The following is a 17833-nucleotide window of genomic DNA, read 5'->3' as shown; positions in this document are numbered from 1 at the left end:
AGATGTGTCATCTTTAGATGCATGTTATAATTAGTGAAAAAGAAAAGACAAAAAGAAGAAGGTAAAATTATAAACGAACCTGATGATCTGCAGTGGTGAGTGAAACTGTAGAGGCAACATGGAAGACACCATCACATCCCTCTCTATAGCTTGCTGGAAAGAACCTTCTTCCTAAAGATCTGCTTTGAACAATTTAAGTCTTTCATCTCTCGATGCAATTATTATTCTTTGGTTTGGCTTCGGCGTTACGATAATAATATTGTTCAACAACTGCCCTTCAGTTTTATACAAATTTTTAACTGATGACAAAATTCCAGCTTAATAAATCATGTTAGCCATATCTAACAAAAAATAATGATGATCAAACTGTGATATTATATATTACAGTTCAATAAATTATTTCTTTTTTGTGGAGTATTACAATTTACTATCTTAATTAGTTACTTCTCTCAAAACACTATACTCTTACCTCATGGTCATTTCATACTTTGACATATATATGTTATATTTTCTTTAGGTCATATCTCTTATTTATTTGAAGATTTGTTTCTTTCTTTTTTACTTTTACAATCACAGAAAAAAACATACAGAGCAAAATTGGTAATTGATATATTCCGTAGATATATACAGTATATATCTATTGTTACTAATTAACACAAGTAAATTAAAAAAAATATATTATAGGTAAAATGTAATGAATTGGTTTGGTTTCCGTTTACGTGTAATTTTAAATAGAAAATTTATCTTCAAACCCAAAAAGGCCATAGCCACAGGCCCACAAATATGCGGCCCAAATAATAAACACTGTACCACGTTGCTTTTCTATAATTTGAACCAATAGATTTTGCCGCGCTTCAACCTAGCAAGTTAGCTAACTGCGCTTGATGCGTAGGTTAGCGAATCGCTACTTTAAACGACACAATATCCGAAGCACTAGGCTCGGTTTCGCCGAAGCTAAAATTTTCAGTCGCTTGCCTTAAATGATCTCTCATCCGAACCAAACTGTTTCGGACCCTATCCTCCAGGTTTTAATTTCACTGTCATTTTCCTCCTCCTGCAGAGAGAAATCAAATTACGAACTCGAACAAATCTGCAATCTGATTCTTTTTCCAATCGAACCCAGAAAACCTGATTTTTCCAGCCGTTCGATGGAGACTGGTGGGTCGTGAGAAAGTTTGGAACTTTAGGGTTTGAAAATTCAAAATTCTGTAAGAGTTTCAAATTTTTTAAAAAGGTCACGTTTTTTTTGGCTGTATACTGTAAAGTATTCGTCTTTATCAAAGTTTATTTATTGATGTGAAAGGGACGACACAAGTTTATTTGTCTCTCTTGCGTAAACCCTACCTGGATAGAGTTGTTAATGGCTGTTATTTATAAGAAATTGATTGTTAATACAAAGATTAAGAGGATTTAATTCTTGTGGACAGATTTGATTTAATTAATCTGAGATTTCGGACATATATGTGTTTCATTCGTTAATGTACAGGGGGTCACGTGAAGAACATGTATAGCTTCCTTTTACGTTTCTGAAATTGGGGATTTCTGGAGAATTTATCTGTCTAGATTGAGGAACAGAACAGTGACCGCTAATTCAGAAAATGCCAACTTCTGTTAGTCTAAGAGAGGATGATCCTCTTTTGAAGGATTTGAGTGAGAAGAAGCAAAGTTTTAGGAGAAATGTGGTGTCTTTGGCCACTGAGTTGAAAGAAGCGAGGACTCGTCTAGCTGAACAGGAGCGCTCGTGTTCAAAAGAAGCCATGTCTAGGCAGGTAAGCAAGCTCTCTAAATATTATCGCCTATCCCTTACTTTTGTGATATTGAGACTTTTGGTGAGCTGTTTTCCATATGTGCAGGAAGCAGAAACAAGAGTTAAGAGAATGGAAGATGAGATGCTTAAACTTGGTAAGGAGTTAAACAAGAAAGTTGAGCAGATTCATGCATCGGATGTTGCAACTGAGAAGGTTAGGATTGCAGTTTTAACATTTCTTGATTGTCCAGTTTATCTTGTGTTCTTGGTTCTGCTTAAACACATAGTAGATCTGTTATAACATCGGCTCCAAGGATTGTTTCTCATCGGCCTTTTTATGTCTTTCTCTTCAGAATTGGCTGGTTCACCATTGTCTTTTAAACCTGACTAGGGTCTTCGTCTGCCAAAGTTCAGTAGATTTCTACCGATGTTAACTTATCAACTTTTATGTTTTCCTTTTGTGCAGTATGTGAAAGAATTGGGTGATATCAAGTCACAGCTTGCAGCAACACATGCAACTGCTGAGGCAAGTGCTTTTTCAGCTGAAGCAGCTCAGTCTCAGTGTAGAGTGCTTTCAAAACAATTGCATGAGAGGACTGGTTCCTTGAATTACCATGAGGACCAAGTAACTAGACTTAGTGAGCAACTAGATAATCTACAAAAGGAGCTGCAAACTAGAGAAATTTCACAGAAGCAGCTAAGAGATGAGCTTCTAAAATTTGAAGGTGACATTATGCGGGCTGTATCAGTGGTCAAGACAAAGGAGAATTTTGAGGTGCGGAAATCGCTAGCTGAGAATTCTCCAAAGAAATTTGAAAGAATCAACAAACTTTTGACGGCCAAAGATGATGAAGTTGCTAGACTCAGAGATGAACTGAAGATTATATCGGCTCACTGGAGGTTTAAGACCAAGGAATTAGAAGATCAGGTAACAACGCATGCTTTAGGTTCTCTTATTTCTATGAGTTCTTTTTGGTTTTACATTTTTATGTAGTGTTAGCCTGTGTTCTTCTGGAGCAGGTGGAGAATCAAAGAAGAATTGATCAGGAACTCAAGAAGAAGGTGCTGAAGTTAGAATTTTGCCTCCGTGAAACACGCATCCAAACTCGAAAACTTCAAAAGGTAAATTCACTTGCTTTTATATGGGATAAGTAGCTTCTTGAACCCAATACTAACTGATCTGTTTTTTCTGCGGGATGTTAGATGGGAGAGCGAAATGATGTGGCAATACAAGAACTCAAGGAGCAATTGGCTGCAAAAAAACAGCATGAAGCTGATCTCTCTAGCAACCAAAACTTGTGGGACAAATCAGGTTTCAAGATAGTTGTCTCCATGTCAATGCTGATATTAGTTGCCTTTTCTAGACGTTAAATTAGCGATGAAATAAATTCATATCATATTATAGTAGCTAGACAGTATCCTACAGTGTATGAAGGATTTAAGATTACACCTCTTTGTTACAACGTCTGTGTTTCGCTTTGGTCCTCCTGAGATATATTTGAAAAGAAACAACCGGGGTTTTCTGTACAAAACCAAAACCTGAGCATGCTCGTTGCACCAAAGAAATTAATAATGTTTTACATTCCTAGATTCTTCTAATGAAGATACCCTAAAAGAGCTTGTACTTGTGCCATAATACTATTACGACTCCTACATATTCTACTTCTAATGAAATAGCACTGCATGGAGAATCAATGTTGCCACCATAGCATGACCAACGTGAGTCTTTAATCGTCTAGAGTCTGATGATGTTGGATTGTTCCCATTTGGTGAACCATCAAATCCGTAAACCCCTGAACCTCCTGAGGATGGATTGTTTAGAGTATTTGATGTAGGATTTGCTGGGTTAAAGATTCCTGGTGGAGTTCCAACCCTTCAATAGAAATACAGAGTACACTCTCAGTTAGGACAATCTGAAGAGGCTTAAAGACTACTCAACAAGAATTGAAAAGAATGCTCTTATACCCGATTATCCCGCCTCCGGATGGTATTATAGGTGTTGATGTGACAGGAGGCTGGTTCACTGTTTGTGTTGATGGAGTTGGTGTTGTTGTTCCTGCTGTCGTTGGTGTTGATGCCGATGAACCTGTCTGGTAAATGCAAGAACCAGTGCCTGTTATAGAACAAAATAACAAAACAAAGTCAAGCAAAGCTATCTAGCTGAAATCAAATAAAGAAATAGAGAAACAGAGTAACCTCTGTTATTTTTTCTCACTCACTTGGGTTGGAGCTAACTAGTGAGGCTGCACCTCCAAAATCGCAGCTTTGTGGAGAAGGGTTCTTTTGGTAATAACTGTTGAAGGCAAATGAAGCATGACTCTGAAGACTGATAGGCGAATAACAGTTACCTCCTTGCTGTATCTGAGAGCAATCCGCGATCCCGCAGGCATAGTCAAGAGCCTGTTGGAGTGAGGTTTGAGAGGCTCCAGGCTTTGCCACGCACCAGCTTTGACCTGAAGCCGATGGAGAGTTTGAGACAACAGGCGGTGCAACCACAGGAACTGGAACTGGAACCATCCCTGAGGGTTGCGTTGGAGGATACTGAGTCACAGGGTTGGTTACAGGTGGTGTGAGTGTAGGAGGAGGAATAGTTGTGACTGGAGGAGGAATAGTTGTGACTGGTGGAGTAATAGGAACTGCTGTAGCTGGATTTGTGGGCGTTATGGTCACCGGAGGAAATGTAGTCGGCGGTGTAGTTGTGGGGTTTGTAGGAAAGACCGTTGGTGGGTTTAAGACATCATGATTTGTAATTCTTGATGAACAGAGTGAAAGAAGAGAAAGAAAGAAGAAAGTGAAGAAGAAATAACTCTGTATCGCCATCAGAGCTTGAGCTTGGCTTAGTGTTTTCTTCTTCTTTCTTGTGTTGTTTATAAGTACATAGTTGTGTAAAGAAGATGGAATTAAAGAAAGCTTTGAGATTCTCTTGAGAAAATTAGGGGAGAAAAGGAAGGAAGAAGCTGACTGTACTTTACATGCAAGTGACTAAGTAAGAAAAAAGATGTTTGCTTTGCTATGAAGTCTTTTGGATTTGGCCTGTGACTAATCTCATCTGTTTTCTTTTTCTTTTATATATTTGTGTGCAAAGATACAATCTTTTGCCTTATGTTAGCCAGAAAATAAAAGAAAGAGAAAAACCCATTTTTGTCAGATCCGTTTCAGACATAAGCATATGCATAAAGTTCTCCAAAGTGTTTTCAAAGAAGAAGCTGCAAATTGGTATTTTTATTTCTCTTATCCAAAAAGGAGGAAAAGGAAAAGACTGGTGCTGCAGATTAAGATCATGTAGTTAATTAATACAATCACAATGGATTTTATCTTTTTTTTTTTTTGCTTAGCTCAGCAAAACCCACAAAGGTTTAAAAGAAATCTTAAAAGCGGAAAGATATTGAAAAAATGAAAAAAGCAGAGAACATAAAGCTTTGTTAGCTGTTTAATGGATTAGTTTAGTGGCCTAATATTAAAGCAAATTTCTCATTTATCATCTACGCGGTTTAAATATTGTTCTTCGCCTATCACAAGATTAAAAATGTGACAACTTTGTTCTTGAGATAAGAAGATCTATTCATGCAAGTAGGGACAACCCATGTGGAATTTGTAGATCTTGATACTTTCTTCTTAAAAGAATTCATGGTTTCAAAAGTATACGCATAGGCAAAAGCTACCATTAAACTATTGTCACATACAACAAAGGTTAACATATCAGTTCTTGCATTACATTTGCAGAGATCGAGATTGGTATATAGATTATAGATTCTTAAATAATATCATGCAGCAAGAGCTAATACTGTTGATTTTAGTGGCTAGGCAAACAACTATACATGAAAGAGAGAGGGGCTTATGGATAATCACTTATGGGGTTTGTTATATTCTTCATGATGTTTGGTCCATTAACATATCTGAGAAGAAAGGGTCTGAAACAGCCTCTTTAGCTGATTTATACTTCTCCATCCGCTTCTTCAGTGACCGAAGTTCTCTTTCGTTTTTTGAAGACCGTTCCTAAAACAGTCACACAAGGAAAGGAGTATCAACAGGCTTTTCTAAGTTGGGGCAACTAATAATCAGATATGTATCGGCAAACTTACAAATGACTTCTTGGTAAGTAAGATATCCACGAGATAAATTAGCCAGAGAACATTTGTTCGAGCGAAGCTGTAGTTGGATAGAAGAAGAAACAAATTATGCTGATTATAAAAATGACCAAACCACTTGAGCACTATTCAGTTTGGTTGCTCATTCAATATTGTAATCTCATGCTTTTTAGAAAGAAAGATAATTTTGTTGCTTATTATTTTAGTCTTGTCTGCAGATATTTTCCAAATTAACGGTTTATAAACTAAAAGGAACTTACCTTCCTTCCCAATAATCTTCAGTAACTGCCTTCATTTTTCTGTAAGTTTCCGACTGCATGATGACATTATTGAAGCTTAGATAAATATTTGATCTTCATAGCTCTTGGAATAACTGAGGCTTAATTAAGTTTCCTTACTTGTTTATCTCCTCTTGGTCCTTTGAAAAGGTATGGATCAGAAGTAAGGTCCAGAAAGAGTATCTTTTCACCTGAGCACATTAGCACCATGAAAATTGGTAGTTAAGTATTAGATCAAAGACCTCATGGTTTACATTATATCACAGTATTGCGAACCATCACCTGTATTGATTCTTGAAAGAGTAAAGTCTATAATGGATATCTGTACGCCAAAGGTTTTGATAAAAATTTGCTTCCCCTCGAGAACAAAAGGCAACGTACACGAGTTATTCCGACTAAGAAGAATGTTTCCCCTGAAAAGAGAAAAGAAACAAGAAGGTCAAGCGAGAGAACACTAGTAAGTACTAAACTACCAAATCAAAAATTACCAATGCAGGTCTCTGTGCTCGAACTCAAAAGCAGCTTCAGAAACAGCTAGGCCAGCCGTGACCTTATATGTGAAACACATGCAATTAGCTAAAAAAATATCATTTGCTCAGTTTCTGTTACAGAAAATAGAGTCTATAACATACCTGAACCAATAAGCTCCGTGCTTCATCAAAGTTCAAAAGAACAAACTTTTCAAGGTCTTTGCCACCATGTTCCAGAACAAACATGACATAACACTGGAAGCAAAACCCACAGAGAAAATGAATAGTTCTTCTACAGATTATACATACAACATCCTAATAAACAGACGTTTTTGTAAATTATGGAGTGAAAAGAATCTTACTTGTTTTTCTGGGAAATCTGGGTGTTCATTCTCAGAGCCATGTACTGCATCCCATTCTTCCCATGCTTTTATCAGTATAGGGTCATAGGGACCTTGACATACTTTTATACTGCAACAACATTTTGTGCAAAGGTTTGTGAAAAAGTTTGGTAAAAGTTTAATAACACAGAACCAACAGACATCTCCAGCTTATTTGTGTTCCTGAGAAGACATACTCTTGAGTTTTTATGAACACCGGGCACGAATTCTGAGCTTCAGTCTCGGATTCACTTAGTAGATTAAGAGTCCATGAGAGTATCACTTCCTCATGTAATTCGTCAGCTCTCTGCATCAAGTATATATTAGATATTATTGCATATTTTCATTGATATGCTGTAAGTATTTGTATTACATATTAACCATAACTCATTCAAAAGACATATATGGTGAAAGAATATGCATGCCTTTCCTTAAGAATCGATGCTTATCTAAATCATAAACACTGTTATTCTCTAAATACAAATTAACCTCAACTTGCGCCTGCTGGCCCTCTCCAATATTTTCGTTCATGCTAAAGTGATAATTTCACCAACTAGAAGTTGTAGTCTCAAACCATCATGGAGAAACATAGAAGCGAGTTAAGAAAAGTACCTTCTGTACTTCCCCATTAACCCTGAAGTCTCCATCAATTGGAACTATTTTACAGACACTAGAACCAGCCCGAAAAGCCTCTCCATATGTACCTTCACCAATCTTGACAATGCTTTCTGGTTCACTGCAATATTTGAGTCACAATTATAATTGATTCAAATTGAACTTAATGATACAAGAACACTACATCACATCTCTTAATCGGGGCGTACCAAAGTGTCAACAAAAACGCACAACATTCCTAAGATAACACACCAAAAGCACTAGACAAACAGCCAAGGCTAGAACATAAAAGATAATCTCTAGTCCATACCAGAATTTAGAGAATGCTTCCAAGAAGTTTGATGGTTGCATCTGTCTACATGCGGACAATAGATCAAGAAATGACTTATCGAAATCTAGATGAGTGGAGGGCGGATCAGATGTCAAAGACAGTTGCTTCAGCTCATCTTCAAGGTCAATTGCTTCCATCTTGATTTTTCTAACATGCACATCTTCGGCAGCTGAACTGTCATCACGGCTTGAAATGAGCCGGAAAACTGAAGGGTTGCCAGAAGAAGACTTTTCTGGGGTTTTTAGTGGCAATGAATCAAAGGATTCATTATCAAAAACTGACTCCTGGCGTGTGGCTGAGTTTTCAAGTATCTTAGAGAGTGTGCTCGAAGGACCACAAGCATGGTTAAACTTCTTTGAGATCAGCCACTTTTCTAATCTTGTGGATAGATGTGGCATCTCAGGAACAACTTGTTCACCCATGGTCCATGTACTAGATTTATTGGGAGAAGGACTCTCTTCCAGAAGCTCAAAAGCATCAATATCACGAAAGTATTCCTTCTCTTTCTGGAAGTCTGGAGCTTTAACAACTTTTCCCTGAGAGTTTAAAAGAAAATACATGTGTATCATCTCCCAAAAGAAAATTAGAGTCTGAAGAAAGGAGCACAAACATTTTGACCATCCTCCAGGAGAGAATGGGAATCCAGAGACACGAGAAATGTTTTGTTTCGAGAACACTAGACTTCATAGCAAAACCGCACAAGTCGTCACTGGAAAAGATAGACTACCTTCGGAATAGCGGGTTTCTTTCTCCTGGCTGGTTTCTCCTGAGGCTGATTGTTGACAACCGCAACACTCTCCCTCCCTCTGTCACAAACACCAAAAGTAAAATATAAGCCACTTCGTTTACAGGTATAAATTTGGTGGCAATTCCTTGACATTTCAACAAACAGAAGGTGTGCAGTAAGTAGTCATTCATAACTTAAGAAAAGAATTGGAAGGACACGACATACAAAACAAGAACACTGACAAAAAAAAAAAAAAAGATCTCTTGAAGCAGCAACAAGCAAAAACAAAACCTCAGAATCAGAAGAAAAACAAAATTAGGGTTAAGCTAAGAATGTATACCTGGTGGAGAGGGAACGAGCCCAGCTATCTCTCTTTGGTCCATTGATGGAGCTGGTACGAACCCCTTTGACCAACCAGCCTCTGTTGATAAATTACACATCAGAAGAAAGTGATTCGGATAGATACAAAAGGCAAATTAAACCACTTTTAAAATTCTCAGCAGAAAATTACAAATTAACAGCTTCTGAGGACTTATCAGGCTTCTTCCTCCTTTGGTATACAGCTTCAATTTTGGGTATATCTCCGCCGTCTTCTTCCTCGGATTTAATGACCTCAGACCAAAGATCAACTGCACGTTAATACATCTTAGATAGACACACAAAAAAAAAATCGAAAATTTAAGGAAACCCAATAAAGAATTCAAACATATTAGTTCACCTCTATCTCCCATTCTAGGTTAGAGGAGGAAACGCAAATCAGTATTGCAACAGTCACCGAGGGAGAGAGAAAGAGAGATGTCGATGATTTGAATCAAAGTTTTGGACCGGGAAGGCGGGAGATATTCATGGGTCTGAATATTTTAAAATCCAAAATCTAAATTGGGCTCATAATCTCATCTCAAGCCCAATAGGTTTTTGAATCGGGGTTCTAACCGAACCAAACCGGGTTATATAAAATGTGACGTTGTTTGTTGTGCGAGGGAATTGATAATAATAAGAGTATAATAATATCGACAGTGTATGCAACTTGGAAAATAAAATATACGATCAATATTGGGAATGTTGAACATGAAGAAAGGCTTTAAATTTGTTGGACTTTCTCTTTCAAGTAGACGAACGAACGTCGATGATGACCAAAAGATTAAGCAACCTGCTCCTCTTTCTTAATTACTTCTCAAGTCTAAAACATACTTCTAGATGACTATAACTTCTCTCTATTTCGGTTTATGTATATACAGTAAATGAAAAAAAGGGAAGAAAAAGCTAATTGTTGACACATCCCTTGATGTTCTGCTTGTAGATTGGTGTTATGATGTCTTTTACGACGTTACATAGTAAATTAGTAATCAGTAATGTATAAGATTACATGTATCAATTAGATTGTTGTCTTGTGTATACACAAGTTATCACACAACACACACGAGTTATGGAATGTAAAGCATGTAAAAAATACTATTTCTCAATTATATATATACCGACCAAAATTTTAGAACATTGATGATGTGATTGTGTGGATTTATAGCTGAAGCCTAAAAAAAAAAAGTTACGTCAACATTCCAAACACAACAAATTACAATTGAACATACCAAATATATATATATATATATATATATATATTTTAAAACCGAGAAAATCGTAATTCTAATTTATCAAGAACGGAAGAAAAACAAAACATTGCGGTAACAGCCAGCCCCAACGACGTTCATCAAACATTTTCTACTTGTATATATCCATAAATACACTAGTAATAATTTCATACTTTTACTAGTCTTTTCAATGTCTTAACTCGAATCACTAATTAATACAACAAATGTTTCTGTACTAAAGTTTGGTTTTCCTATCCCGTCTAGGTGTACAAGATTGGACAGTTACTTTGGGTAGTTAAAACATCATCCCCCTTCACGGAAATGTAAGAGGATGTTTTTATCTCATATGTAATGAAAATGTAATTTGCAATGCAAGCTCTCTCTATCACACTACCTTATAGTTATAAAGAACAATTAAGAGGGGGAAAACAAATATATTGAAGAATAAAACTGATAAAATTTTCATCACCTACCACTTGATAACTCCATTTCTTCTTCCTTCTCCTAATTCCCTTCCACCAGATTTTCACTGCCTAAGTTTTCAAGTTTTCTCCTTTTCTATTTGCTTAAACTTTTCTTGATTTCGTCTCTTTCTTCTTCTTCTTCACACCAAAAAAAAAAGTTCTACATTCTTCAAAAAAAAAAAAACAAAAAAAAAAACTCTGTTTCCTCTGTTCCATCTAAAACCTTTTGTCTTTTTGTTCTTTAAAGAGTTTCTCTTGTCAAGCTTCATCCGTAGGAGGTAACAATCGTTAGACTGTCATCTACTTGTTCTGTCTTTTATTATCTCTGTATTTGTATCATCCTTTTGCTTGTCCTATGCATCTTTTTAGATGGATGATAATGAAGATGTTAATGATTGCTGCATTTTGTTATCTTGTTGCTTTATTGGGTTATTAGCTACTTAGTGGTCCTTTTTGTATGATTTTGGGACCACTGAATCAACTTGGAGTCTCTTCATCATCAATCCCACAGCATTTTTCATCTAGTTCCTTTCTAGTATTTATTTCTTTCGCTTGCTCTGACTGTTTCAAGCTTTACTCTTCTTTGTTTGATGATTTTGAAATCAAGCAGATTAGGAGAAGGAACAATGTCTACACTTAAGATCTGGCAAGCAATAGTCATCGCCATTGCTCTGTTCATCATAGCCATACTCTCTGTTCTTTCATTTTGTCTCATTTGGAAAAAGAAATCAAGAAGATCCAAAACCTTAACTCTTCCCATCATTCAAACCCCTGCGGTATCCAAAGAGATCAAGGAAGTCAGAATAGAGCATGTCTCAACTAGTAGTAACTTCGATCCTCATGACATAATCAGCCATGAATCTGACAAGTTCTTGCTTAACTTGGATATGGAGAAGAAGAGAGAGAATGGTTTGAGCAGTAGTAGCCGTTCTGGCTCAGGCAAAGAAGGTTCTCTATGTGTTGCAAACCGGTCTTCTTCATCATTGTATGAGATGGCAACACCATCACCTTCACCTCTTTCCGGTTTACCTGAGTCACACCTTGGATGGGGTCATTGGTTTACTCTCAGAGATCTTGAAATAGCAACAAACAGGTTCTCAAAGGATAATGTGATTGGTGAAGGCGGTTATGGAGTTGTATACAGAGGAGAGTTGGTCAATGGGACTCACGTCGCCGTGAAAAAGATCCTCAACCACTTGTGAGTTATGGTCATAGAGAAATAGAGGCCTCTCTCTCTTTTGATCTGTTGATTACTCTTGAAAACTGATTGTTGCTGGACACTGTAGGGGACAAGCTGAGAAAGAGTTTAGAGTAGAGGTAGATGCTATTGGTCATGTGCGTCACAAGAACTTGGTACGTCTTCTAGGATACTGCATTGAAGGCACACACAGGTATAAAGATTGATACTTTGTTTTGTTTAGAGAAGAAAAGAAACCAACTTTTGTGAGTTTGTTGCTGTTAGGATATTGGTTTATGAGTATATGAACAATGGGAACCTCGAAGAGTGGCTACATGGAGCAATGAAACACCACGGATATCTAACTTGGGAGGCTAGAATGAAAGTTCTCACCGGCACATCCAAGGCGTAATTAAGCAAACCATTTACTTCTTTTTTCACATTTTTTCTACTGAAAGTAATGGTTTTTTTCCTTGTGCAGTCTTGCTTATCTACACGAGGCAATCGAGCCAAAAGTAGTGCATAGAGACATCAAGTCGAGCAATATATTGATCGATGACAGATTCAATGCCAAGATTTCTGATTTTGGCCTTGCCAAGTTGCTTGGAGATGGGAAAAGCCATGTGACTACGCGAGTGATGGGAACATTTGGGTAATATATCAAAGCAACTTTTTGTTATCGAGAAAAGAGCTTTAAAATTTATGACTGAGCCATTGTTATTTTCTGAGTATTGCAGGTATGTTGCTCCTGAGTATGCCAATACAGGACTTTTGAATGAGAAGAGTGATGTGTACAGCTTTGGTGTTTTGGTCTTAGAAGCAATAACCGGAAGAGATCCTGTGGATTATGCTCGTCCTGCAAATGAGGTAGATAGAGTATGGATAGATGAATGAATATAAAAATATGATGAATTATGAGACCCATTAACAATCTTTTGCAGGTAAATTTGGTTGAGTGGTTGAAGATGATGGTGGGCAGTAAGAGATTGGAAGAAGTAATTGATCCAAACATAGCAGTTAGGCCAGCGACGCGAGCACTGAAACGTGTTCTTCTTACCGCACTTAGATGCATCGATCCTGATTCTGAGAAGAGACCTAAAATGAGCCAAGTTGTGCGTATGCTGGAGTCTGAGGAATATCCCATACCAAGAGAGGTTAGTGTTTCTTAAAACCTTTTTTTATAAAACAGAAAAGTATGTAGACTTGTAAAAACTTAAGCAAGAATTCAACTTACAGGAGCGGAGAATGCGCAGAACACCAGAGGAAAACTCAGATACAGACAGAAGCACACCAGTTTCAAGATCACAGAGCAAGAGGCTTTAATAATCAGATTACCATTACAAAACAGAGATATTTGCTATGGCGCAAAGTCTTGTCTGTTCTTTGAGAGTTGTTGATTCTTCTGCATTTTCTTGTTCTTGGGAATCAATCTTTTTCTTTCATTTCTTCCGGTTTTTGCATTTGAATTAACAGATGATAGAGTTAAATATACATGTAATATATATGATATGCATAGACATGTTTTGTATATGGAACTGGATTTGTATAATAGATTGGTGTGTATAGCGAGTGTGACCTTACTACACACAAAAAAAACTAAAGTAGCTTACCTTTTGAAGTCTTATTGTACAGTTCAAATAAGTATTTTGACCGTTTGATTACAATTACACTTGCAAGTTGCAACACATAGTAATACAGTTTTCAAATTCACATCCAGAGGGGACAAAAGGTTTTAAAGAGCTTCTAATTGTTTGTGTGGAAAAAGATAATAAAGAACAGAAATCAACACAGTCAATAGCTCGTTTGCATATTCCCGTCGTCATCGTTGCTTCTGGTCCATATGCCTGCAATCATCAATCTTTATGAATTCGAGCTAACCGGTAGATAAAAATATCTCTGTCACATTATTTGATCATTTGAAACATACTATATTCGGTTCTATGTCCAATCACCAAAACTTAACGAGACTTGAAAAAAAAGGAAACATAAGCCAACATTTGCCGCTAGAAGTAGAACAAAGCATTCACACCATACCAAATGCCTTAAGAGAAGAACAACACCAAGGGCTAGGTACTCTTCTTTTTCTTCACGTCCTCCTCTTCTTGTAATTTCGCTACTAAGCTTACAATGTTTTTAGTTTTCATCAAGAAAAAACCACGGAATTCAAAAGATTAGAAATCTCAAATCCAGCAGACAGATTCACCCGTTGAACTCGTCTTATCCGGTGGCTATCTCAAGCGATGCTATCTCAAGCGATAACCAAAAGTTGCAGTAGTCACTCCTGTGAATGAGAGTTGAAGAGAAGAAAAATATATACATTTTCTATAAAAAATCGAAAAATCAATGTGAGAAACCATTATTATTTCCAAAGGTTTGCAAATAGTTACCAAATAAAGATGTTGACCGTTTGATTACAAATTTACAATTACACAATAATACAGTTGTAGAAAGTTTTTAAGAGCTTCTCATTTTTTTTTTACGTGGAAAGAAAGATAAACAACAGAAATCAACAAACTCACTCACTGACTCTTCCGATCTCCAGCTCCAGAGTTTGTGATCTGTTTTTAAAAACAGAAGGTTGGTTATGCATCAGGCAACATGATGCAGTCGATAGCTCGTTTGCATATTCCCGTCATCGTTGCTTCTGGTCCATATACCTGCAATCATCAATCCTTATGAAGGGTGATTTCCGGGTTCAACAGAGTAAATTTTCATAATTTCTCATAGGCTTAGATTGTAACATTCTATATTCACACGGCTGCTAATTTTCCATAAGCAGTGTTTGGTTACCTCTAGGGGAACACCCAGTTCCTCTCCCAAAGCTCGCATTCTAGCCAAACCAGTCTGGTAATTTGGTCCACCTCTCCTTACGTAAATGTGCATTCTTGATGCTTTCAACCTTGTTTCCTGCTCGTGGCACACAAAACAAACTGCTAAAAAACATCGATCTAGTCCTTAGGCATTGCTCTCATCTTCCCAAAAATAACGTAGCAACTATTTTCTTCATTCACTAAAGTACCTTTTCTCTTAGGGCTCTGATGATACCGTTGAAAGTAGCTGCCACATCTGTGAAGTTGGCAATGCCTCCTCCAATAAGAAGAGCTCGTTTACGCCCGTCAGGATCAGCAGTAGCACACTGACAAAGCCCCAACATTTGGTCCGTGAATGTCTAGATTTGATTAGAGAAAAACAGTGAATGGCAAAATCTAAGTTCTTTGCCATGACTCACATCAATGACAACTCTTGCGTACTGTAACACCTCTTCCTCATTAGGTGCTCCACTATACTCCGCGTAGTTTCCAAGTTCGGATGCATAACCTAAATCCCCAACCTTTTCAAACGTAGATAAGGAAAACACAAATAAACTAATGTGAGAAATTCTTCGGAATCCTCATAATAACACTTTCTTTGAACTTTTTTGTTTCCAGTCTTTTCAAATGGCAAGGATATGAGATTGCCTAAATGATAAAAATACAGAGAGCCACCAATTAACACACTAAGTTGATTGGTTCTGCTCATAATGGTGATAATCTGTCTATAATTTGAAATTTAAGTTGATTCCGTGACAATTAGATCATTTCAAGGAGCAGGCATTTTAAGTTCTGTTACTGCAACTCTCTACTTATATAAAAGCTCAGGGTTTCAACTCACTGTGTCAGCATATATGACGCTAGCACCTCCTCCAGCTACCATTGTCCAAATGCGGCCTTTAGGATTCAAAACAGTGAACTTCAAAGAAGCACTTGTCTGCAATAAATAACACACAAATGCATGATCAGTAAAATTACTTTCCTTTTTGAGTCACAGAAGCAGTTTTAAAAGAAAATCCGGCCACTCACACCTTCTCATCTAAACCATGGATGAAGTTCTCCGTTGGACTTAGGACCCTTCCAAATGGCAGAGGAAATTCAATGTCTCCCCACCTGAATTGATTAGAACTTATCAATCTAATGAGTTTCCAAAGAAAAAAGTGATTGCGGATATCTCAACAGGAAGCGTAGAAATGTTAGACATACTTGTTGAAATTCTTGAAGGCAGCAGTGTCGTCCAATTCTCCTCTCATATCCAAAGGGTATGGCTCTCCAGCGACTAGTGTAAAAGGATTCATCTCCATAAAACTGAAATCCAAATCTTTACAGAAAAAAACACAAATAGATGATAAGAAAATGACCTCAAGAAATCTCGATTCAAAGCTCTTCGTATGTGCACAAATGTTTGAAGTCAACATATGGCCAAATCTCATTAATATACCCATACCTTGAAATACAGAAAACGCGCCCATTATGAAATTGCCGATTTTAGCTCGAACCTGAAATGCATAGACACACTCATGAGAGCAGGCTAAGCATAAGTTGAAAGAACCTAACTTAATAATCTCTTTGACATAGACTGCAGTACTTAGAAGCCATAATTTCAGCATCTTCGAAAATGCAGAGGAATACAAAAAAACCAGAGAATGAATGCACATTGAAACCAGATACCAACGTTTTCCTTAAGACAAATTGTTGTACGGTGTTACTGGCTCAGAAGCTTTCAGAGTCACAGAGGATGAATACTTACCTCAAGAGGAAGTGTTGCTATCAATGGAGCACATACTTCTAGTGTCATTGGCTTTTCCGCAGGAAGAAATATAGTTTTCACCTGTTGGTACCATAAACCGCATTATTGAGAGAAAACAACAAAAACTAAGACAAGACAGAGAATGCATGGAAACAAGAAAAGAGCCAAAAGGTAATTACTTTGTCCCAGTTCTCTTCTATTTCAATGCCGCCACATTCAGAGAAGCTTATAGTGCAGCCAAGCCTATCAGATACAATAGAAAGGTAATATTCTTGATCATGAGGCACAAAGGGCTCCACAATGAATGTAGTAATAGGGGCTTTACATCCCTCCATCTCAACCTGCGACTCATGAAAAAAACAAAAATCAATGACACAACAAATCTAACCCGCAGTTCTATGGCTCGGGCGGCTAGGATGAGTCACCTCAGTGCCGAGGCGCGCTTTGACAAACTCAGCAACTTCAGCAAGATCCAGCTTAAGAGCTACCAAGCCACTTTTCCCGCGTTTCCCAAATAGCATATCAGGCTTCACAACTAGCTTTGTAGATGATAGCCATGATTCCTGGTTGGTTAACTCAGTGAAATCCGTAGCTTCTGTCACCTAGAAGTACACAACGGTAAACAAATCACCAAATGTATAGAGGAAACAGTCCTAGTAATCATCAATAGCCATATCCGTAAATCATCCGTACAAGAGAGATAAAAACCATCTTTCTCAAGATTCTCACTTTCATTAGCTCTTAAGTCCAGCCAGATAAGTCTCCTCAATTACAATCAGGCACAATTCATTCAAGAGGTACAATTGAATAATGCTATAGAATTTTGCGTAGTTAAATCCGCAACATATTTAGAAAATCCAAAGCAGATCGATGAGAACAAAAAAAGAACTAGAATTCGTCAAAAAAGTGACCTGAGCAGAGCGAATTTGCAGGTCAATGTTAGCGAGACGCTTCAAGTGTGCCTTGAGAAGTCTCTTAGAGTCATACTCTCTTATCTTCTTCCTCGCCATCGAGTTACGATAGAAATCCAAAGAAAGAAAAACGAAAAACCCAGAATCTGAAACAGAGACAGTAGCAAACGAAACAGTGATCGTCCTTTTAGCTCTTAAATAAATAAAAAGTATTTTCTCCGCCGAAAAATAGCTGAAGCAAAAGAAAAAAGAGAAAAAAAAAGGTGAGAACTTTCGAGACGATAAGATCGAAGAAGTTCAAAAGAAGATGATCTCACCAACACAACACAACGCTGACGCCGCTCAGAACCAGAAGAGACGTTGACGTTGAGCTGTGAGCTGTCGATCAATGTCAACCTACCCACCCCGCCTAAACCACCTGTATTCCCCTTTCCTTAATAACCAACCGGTTCGGTTCAGTTCAGTTCGGTACGGTACGGTCCACTACAACCGAATTCGA

General features: G+C 37.4%; 5 protein-coding genes across 7 annotated transcripts; 2 read left to right on the top strand and 3 right to left on the bottom strand.

Annotated features, from left to right (window-relative positions):
* Window positions 1-1476: 1476 nt before the first annotated feature.
* On the top strand, window positions 1477-3210 carry LOC17897887 (nuclear envelope-associated protein 3). Of its 2 annotated transcripts, none has more exons than XM_023777047.1 (5): window positions 1477-1769; window positions 1854-1961; window positions 2214-2675; window positions 2768-2869; window positions 2951-3210. In XM_023777047.1, the coding sequence occupies exons 1-5, from the start codon at window positions 1599-1601 to the stop codon at window positions 3116-3118; spliced, it is 1011 nt and encodes a 336-aa protein (XP_023632815.1). In that variant the 5' UTR covers window positions 1477-1598; the 3' UTR covers window positions 3119-3210. The 2 variants fall into 2 exon arrangements, with proteins under 2 accessions (XP_023632815.1, XP_023632816.1); XM_023777048.1 differs by having other exon boundaries at window positions 1682-1765.
* Window positions 3169-4873, bottom strand: LOC17897245 (PLASMODESMATA CALLOSE-BINDING PROTEIN 1). The gene is made up of 3 exons (XM_006305055.2): window positions 3967-4873; window positions 3713-3860; window positions 3169-3620 (listed from the first exon to the last, which is right to left on the bottom strand). Exons 1-3 carry the CDS (start codon window positions 4565-4567, stop codon window positions 3413-3415), a joined length of 957 nt encoding a protein of 318 aa, XP_006305117.2. The 5' UTR covers window positions 4568-4873; the 3' UTR covers window positions 3169-3412.
* Window positions 4874-5375: 502 nt separating this feature from the next.
* On the bottom strand, window positions 5376-9433 carry LOC17898811 (serine/threonine-protein kinase haspin homolog). The gene is made up of 15 exons (XM_006306996.2): window positions 9355-9433; window positions 9148-9265; window positions 8977-9057; window positions 8637-8715; window positions 7889-8445; window positions 7576-7699; window positions 7161-7270; window positions 6946-7054; window positions 6746-6838; window positions 6602-6663; window positions 6396-6526; window positions 6234-6304; window positions 6096-6148; window positions 5830-5896; window positions 5376-5743 (listed from the first exon to the last, which is right to left on the bottom strand). Exons 1-15 carry the CDS (start codon window positions 9365-9367, stop codon window positions 5618-5620), a joined length of 1794 nt encoding a protein of 597 aa, XP_006307058.1. The 5' UTR covers window positions 9368-9433; the 3' UTR covers window positions 5376-5617.
* Window positions 9434-10869: 1436 nt separating this feature from the next.
* LOC17898145 (probable receptor-like protein kinase At5g18500) lies at window positions 10870-13523 on the top strand. The gene is made up of 8 exons (XM_023776882.1): window positions 10870-10964; window positions 11297-11884; window positions 11973-12077; window positions 12149-12271; window positions 12345-12515; window positions 12601-12730; window positions 12805-13017; window positions 13100-13523. Exons 2-8 carry the CDS (start codon window positions 11313-11315, stop codon window positions 13184-13186), a joined length of 1401 nt encoding a protein of 466 aa, XP_023632650.1. The 5' UTR covers window positions 10870-10964; window positions 11297-11312; the 3' UTR covers window positions 13187-13523.
* A 675-nt stretch (window positions 13524-14198) lies between these two features.
* Window positions 14199-17751, bottom strand: LOC17900103 (ATP-citrate synthase alpha chain protein 3). 2 transcript variants are annotated; one of them, XM_006307545.2, is made up of 13 exons: window positions 17652-17751; window positions 17335-17480; window positions 16849-17025; window positions 16603-16764; window positions 16424-16504; window positions 16121-16172; window positions 15880-15994; window positions 15705-15786; window positions 15515-15610; window positions 15093-15194; window positions 14883-14999; window positions 14654-14770; window positions 14200-14520 (listed from the first exon to the last, which is right to left on the bottom strand). In XM_006307545.2, the coding sequence occupies exons 2-13, from the start codon at window positions 17431-17433 to the stop codon at window positions 14446-14448; spliced, it is 1275 nt and encodes a 424-aa protein (XP_006307607.1). In that variant the 5' UTR covers window positions 17434-17480; window positions 17652-17751; the 3' UTR covers window positions 14200-14445. The 2 variants fall into 2 exon arrangements, with proteins under 2 accessions (XP_023632651.1, XP_006307607.1); XM_023776883.1 differs by lacking the exon at window positions 17652-17751 and having other exon boundaries at window positions 14199-14520; window positions 17335-17645.
* Between the last annotated feature and the right edge of the window lie 82 nt (window positions 17752-17833).

The sequence above is a fragment of the Capsella rubella genome, unplaced genomic scaffold (genome assembly GCF_000375325.1).
Source record: "Capsella rubella cultivar Monte Gargano unplaced genomic scaffold, Caprub1_0 scaffold_1, whole genome shotgun sequence".
Classification (NCBI taxonomy): domain Eukaryota; kingdom Viridiplantae; phylum Streptophyta; class Magnoliopsida; order Brassicales; family Brassicaceae; genus Capsella; species Capsella rubella.
The sequence above is the reverse complement of the archived record's forward strand: the minus strand, read 5'-3'. Positions and strand labels throughout refer to the sequence as shown.

Excerpts from the sequence above, each read along its gene's own strand:
- LOC17897887 (XM_023777047.1), top strand. The coding sequence starts at position 1,599 with ATGCCAACTTCTGTTAGTCTAAGAGAGGATGATCCTCTTTTGAAGGAT. Across the intron at positions 1,770-1,853 it reads AAGAAGCCATGTCTAGGCAG|GAAGCAGAAACAAGAGTTAA; the intron begins GTAAGCAAGCTC and ends CCATATGTGCAG. Across the intron at positions 2,870-2,950 it reads AAACTCGAAAACTTCAAAAG|ATGGGAGAGCGAAATGATGT; the intron begins GTAAATTCACTT and ends GCGGGATGTTAG.
- LOC17897245 (XM_006305055.2), bottom strand. The coding sequence starts at position 4,567 with ATGGCGATACAGAGTTATTTCTTCTTCACTTTCTTCTTTCTTTCTCTT. Across the intron at positions 3,861-3,966 it reads ACTAGTTAGCTCCAACCCAA|GCACTGGTTCTTGCATTTAC; the intron begins GTGAGTGAGAAA and ends GTTCTATAACAG. Across the intron at positions 3,621-3,712 it reads TCCGGAGGCGGGATAATCGG|GGTTGGAACTCCACCAGGAA; the intron begins GTATAAGAGCAT and ends TTTCTATTGAAG.
- LOC17898811 (XM_006306996.2), bottom strand. Across the intron at positions 5,897-6,095 it reads GAAGATTATTGGGAAGGAAG|CTTCGCTCGAACAAATGTTC; the intron begins GTAAGTTCCTTT and ends ATCCAACTACAG. Across the intron at positions 5,744-5,829 it reads TACTTACCAAGAAGTCATTT|GAACGGTCTTCAAAAAACGA; the intron begins GTAAGTTTGCCG and ends TGACTGTTTTAG.
- LOC17898145 (XM_023776882.1), top strand. The coding sequence starts at position 11,313 with ATGTCTACACTTAAGATCTGGCAAGCAATAGTCATCGCCATTGCTCTG. Across the intron at positions 11,885-11,972 it reads AAAAAGATCCTCAACCACTT|GGGACAAGCTGAGAAAGAGT; the intron begins GTGAGTTATGGT and ends TGGACACTGTAG. Across the intron at positions 12,731-12,804 it reads ATGCTCGTCCTGCAAATGAG|GTAAATTTGGTTGAGTGGTT; the intron begins GTAGATAGAGTA and ends AATCTTTTGCAG.
- LOC17900103 (XM_006307545.2), bottom strand. The coding sequence starts at position 17,433 with ATGGCGAGGAAGAAGATAAGAGAGTATGACTCTAAGAGACTTCTCAAG. Across the intron at positions 17,026-17,334 it reads TGCAAATTCGCTCTGCTCAG|GTGACAGAAGCTACGGATTT; the intron begins GTCACTTTTTTG and ends GTGTACTTCTAG. Across the intron at positions 14,771-14,882 it reads TCAGAGCCCTAAGAGAAAAG|GAAACAAGGTTGAAAGCATC; the intron begins GTACTTTAGTGA and ends TGCCACGAGCAG.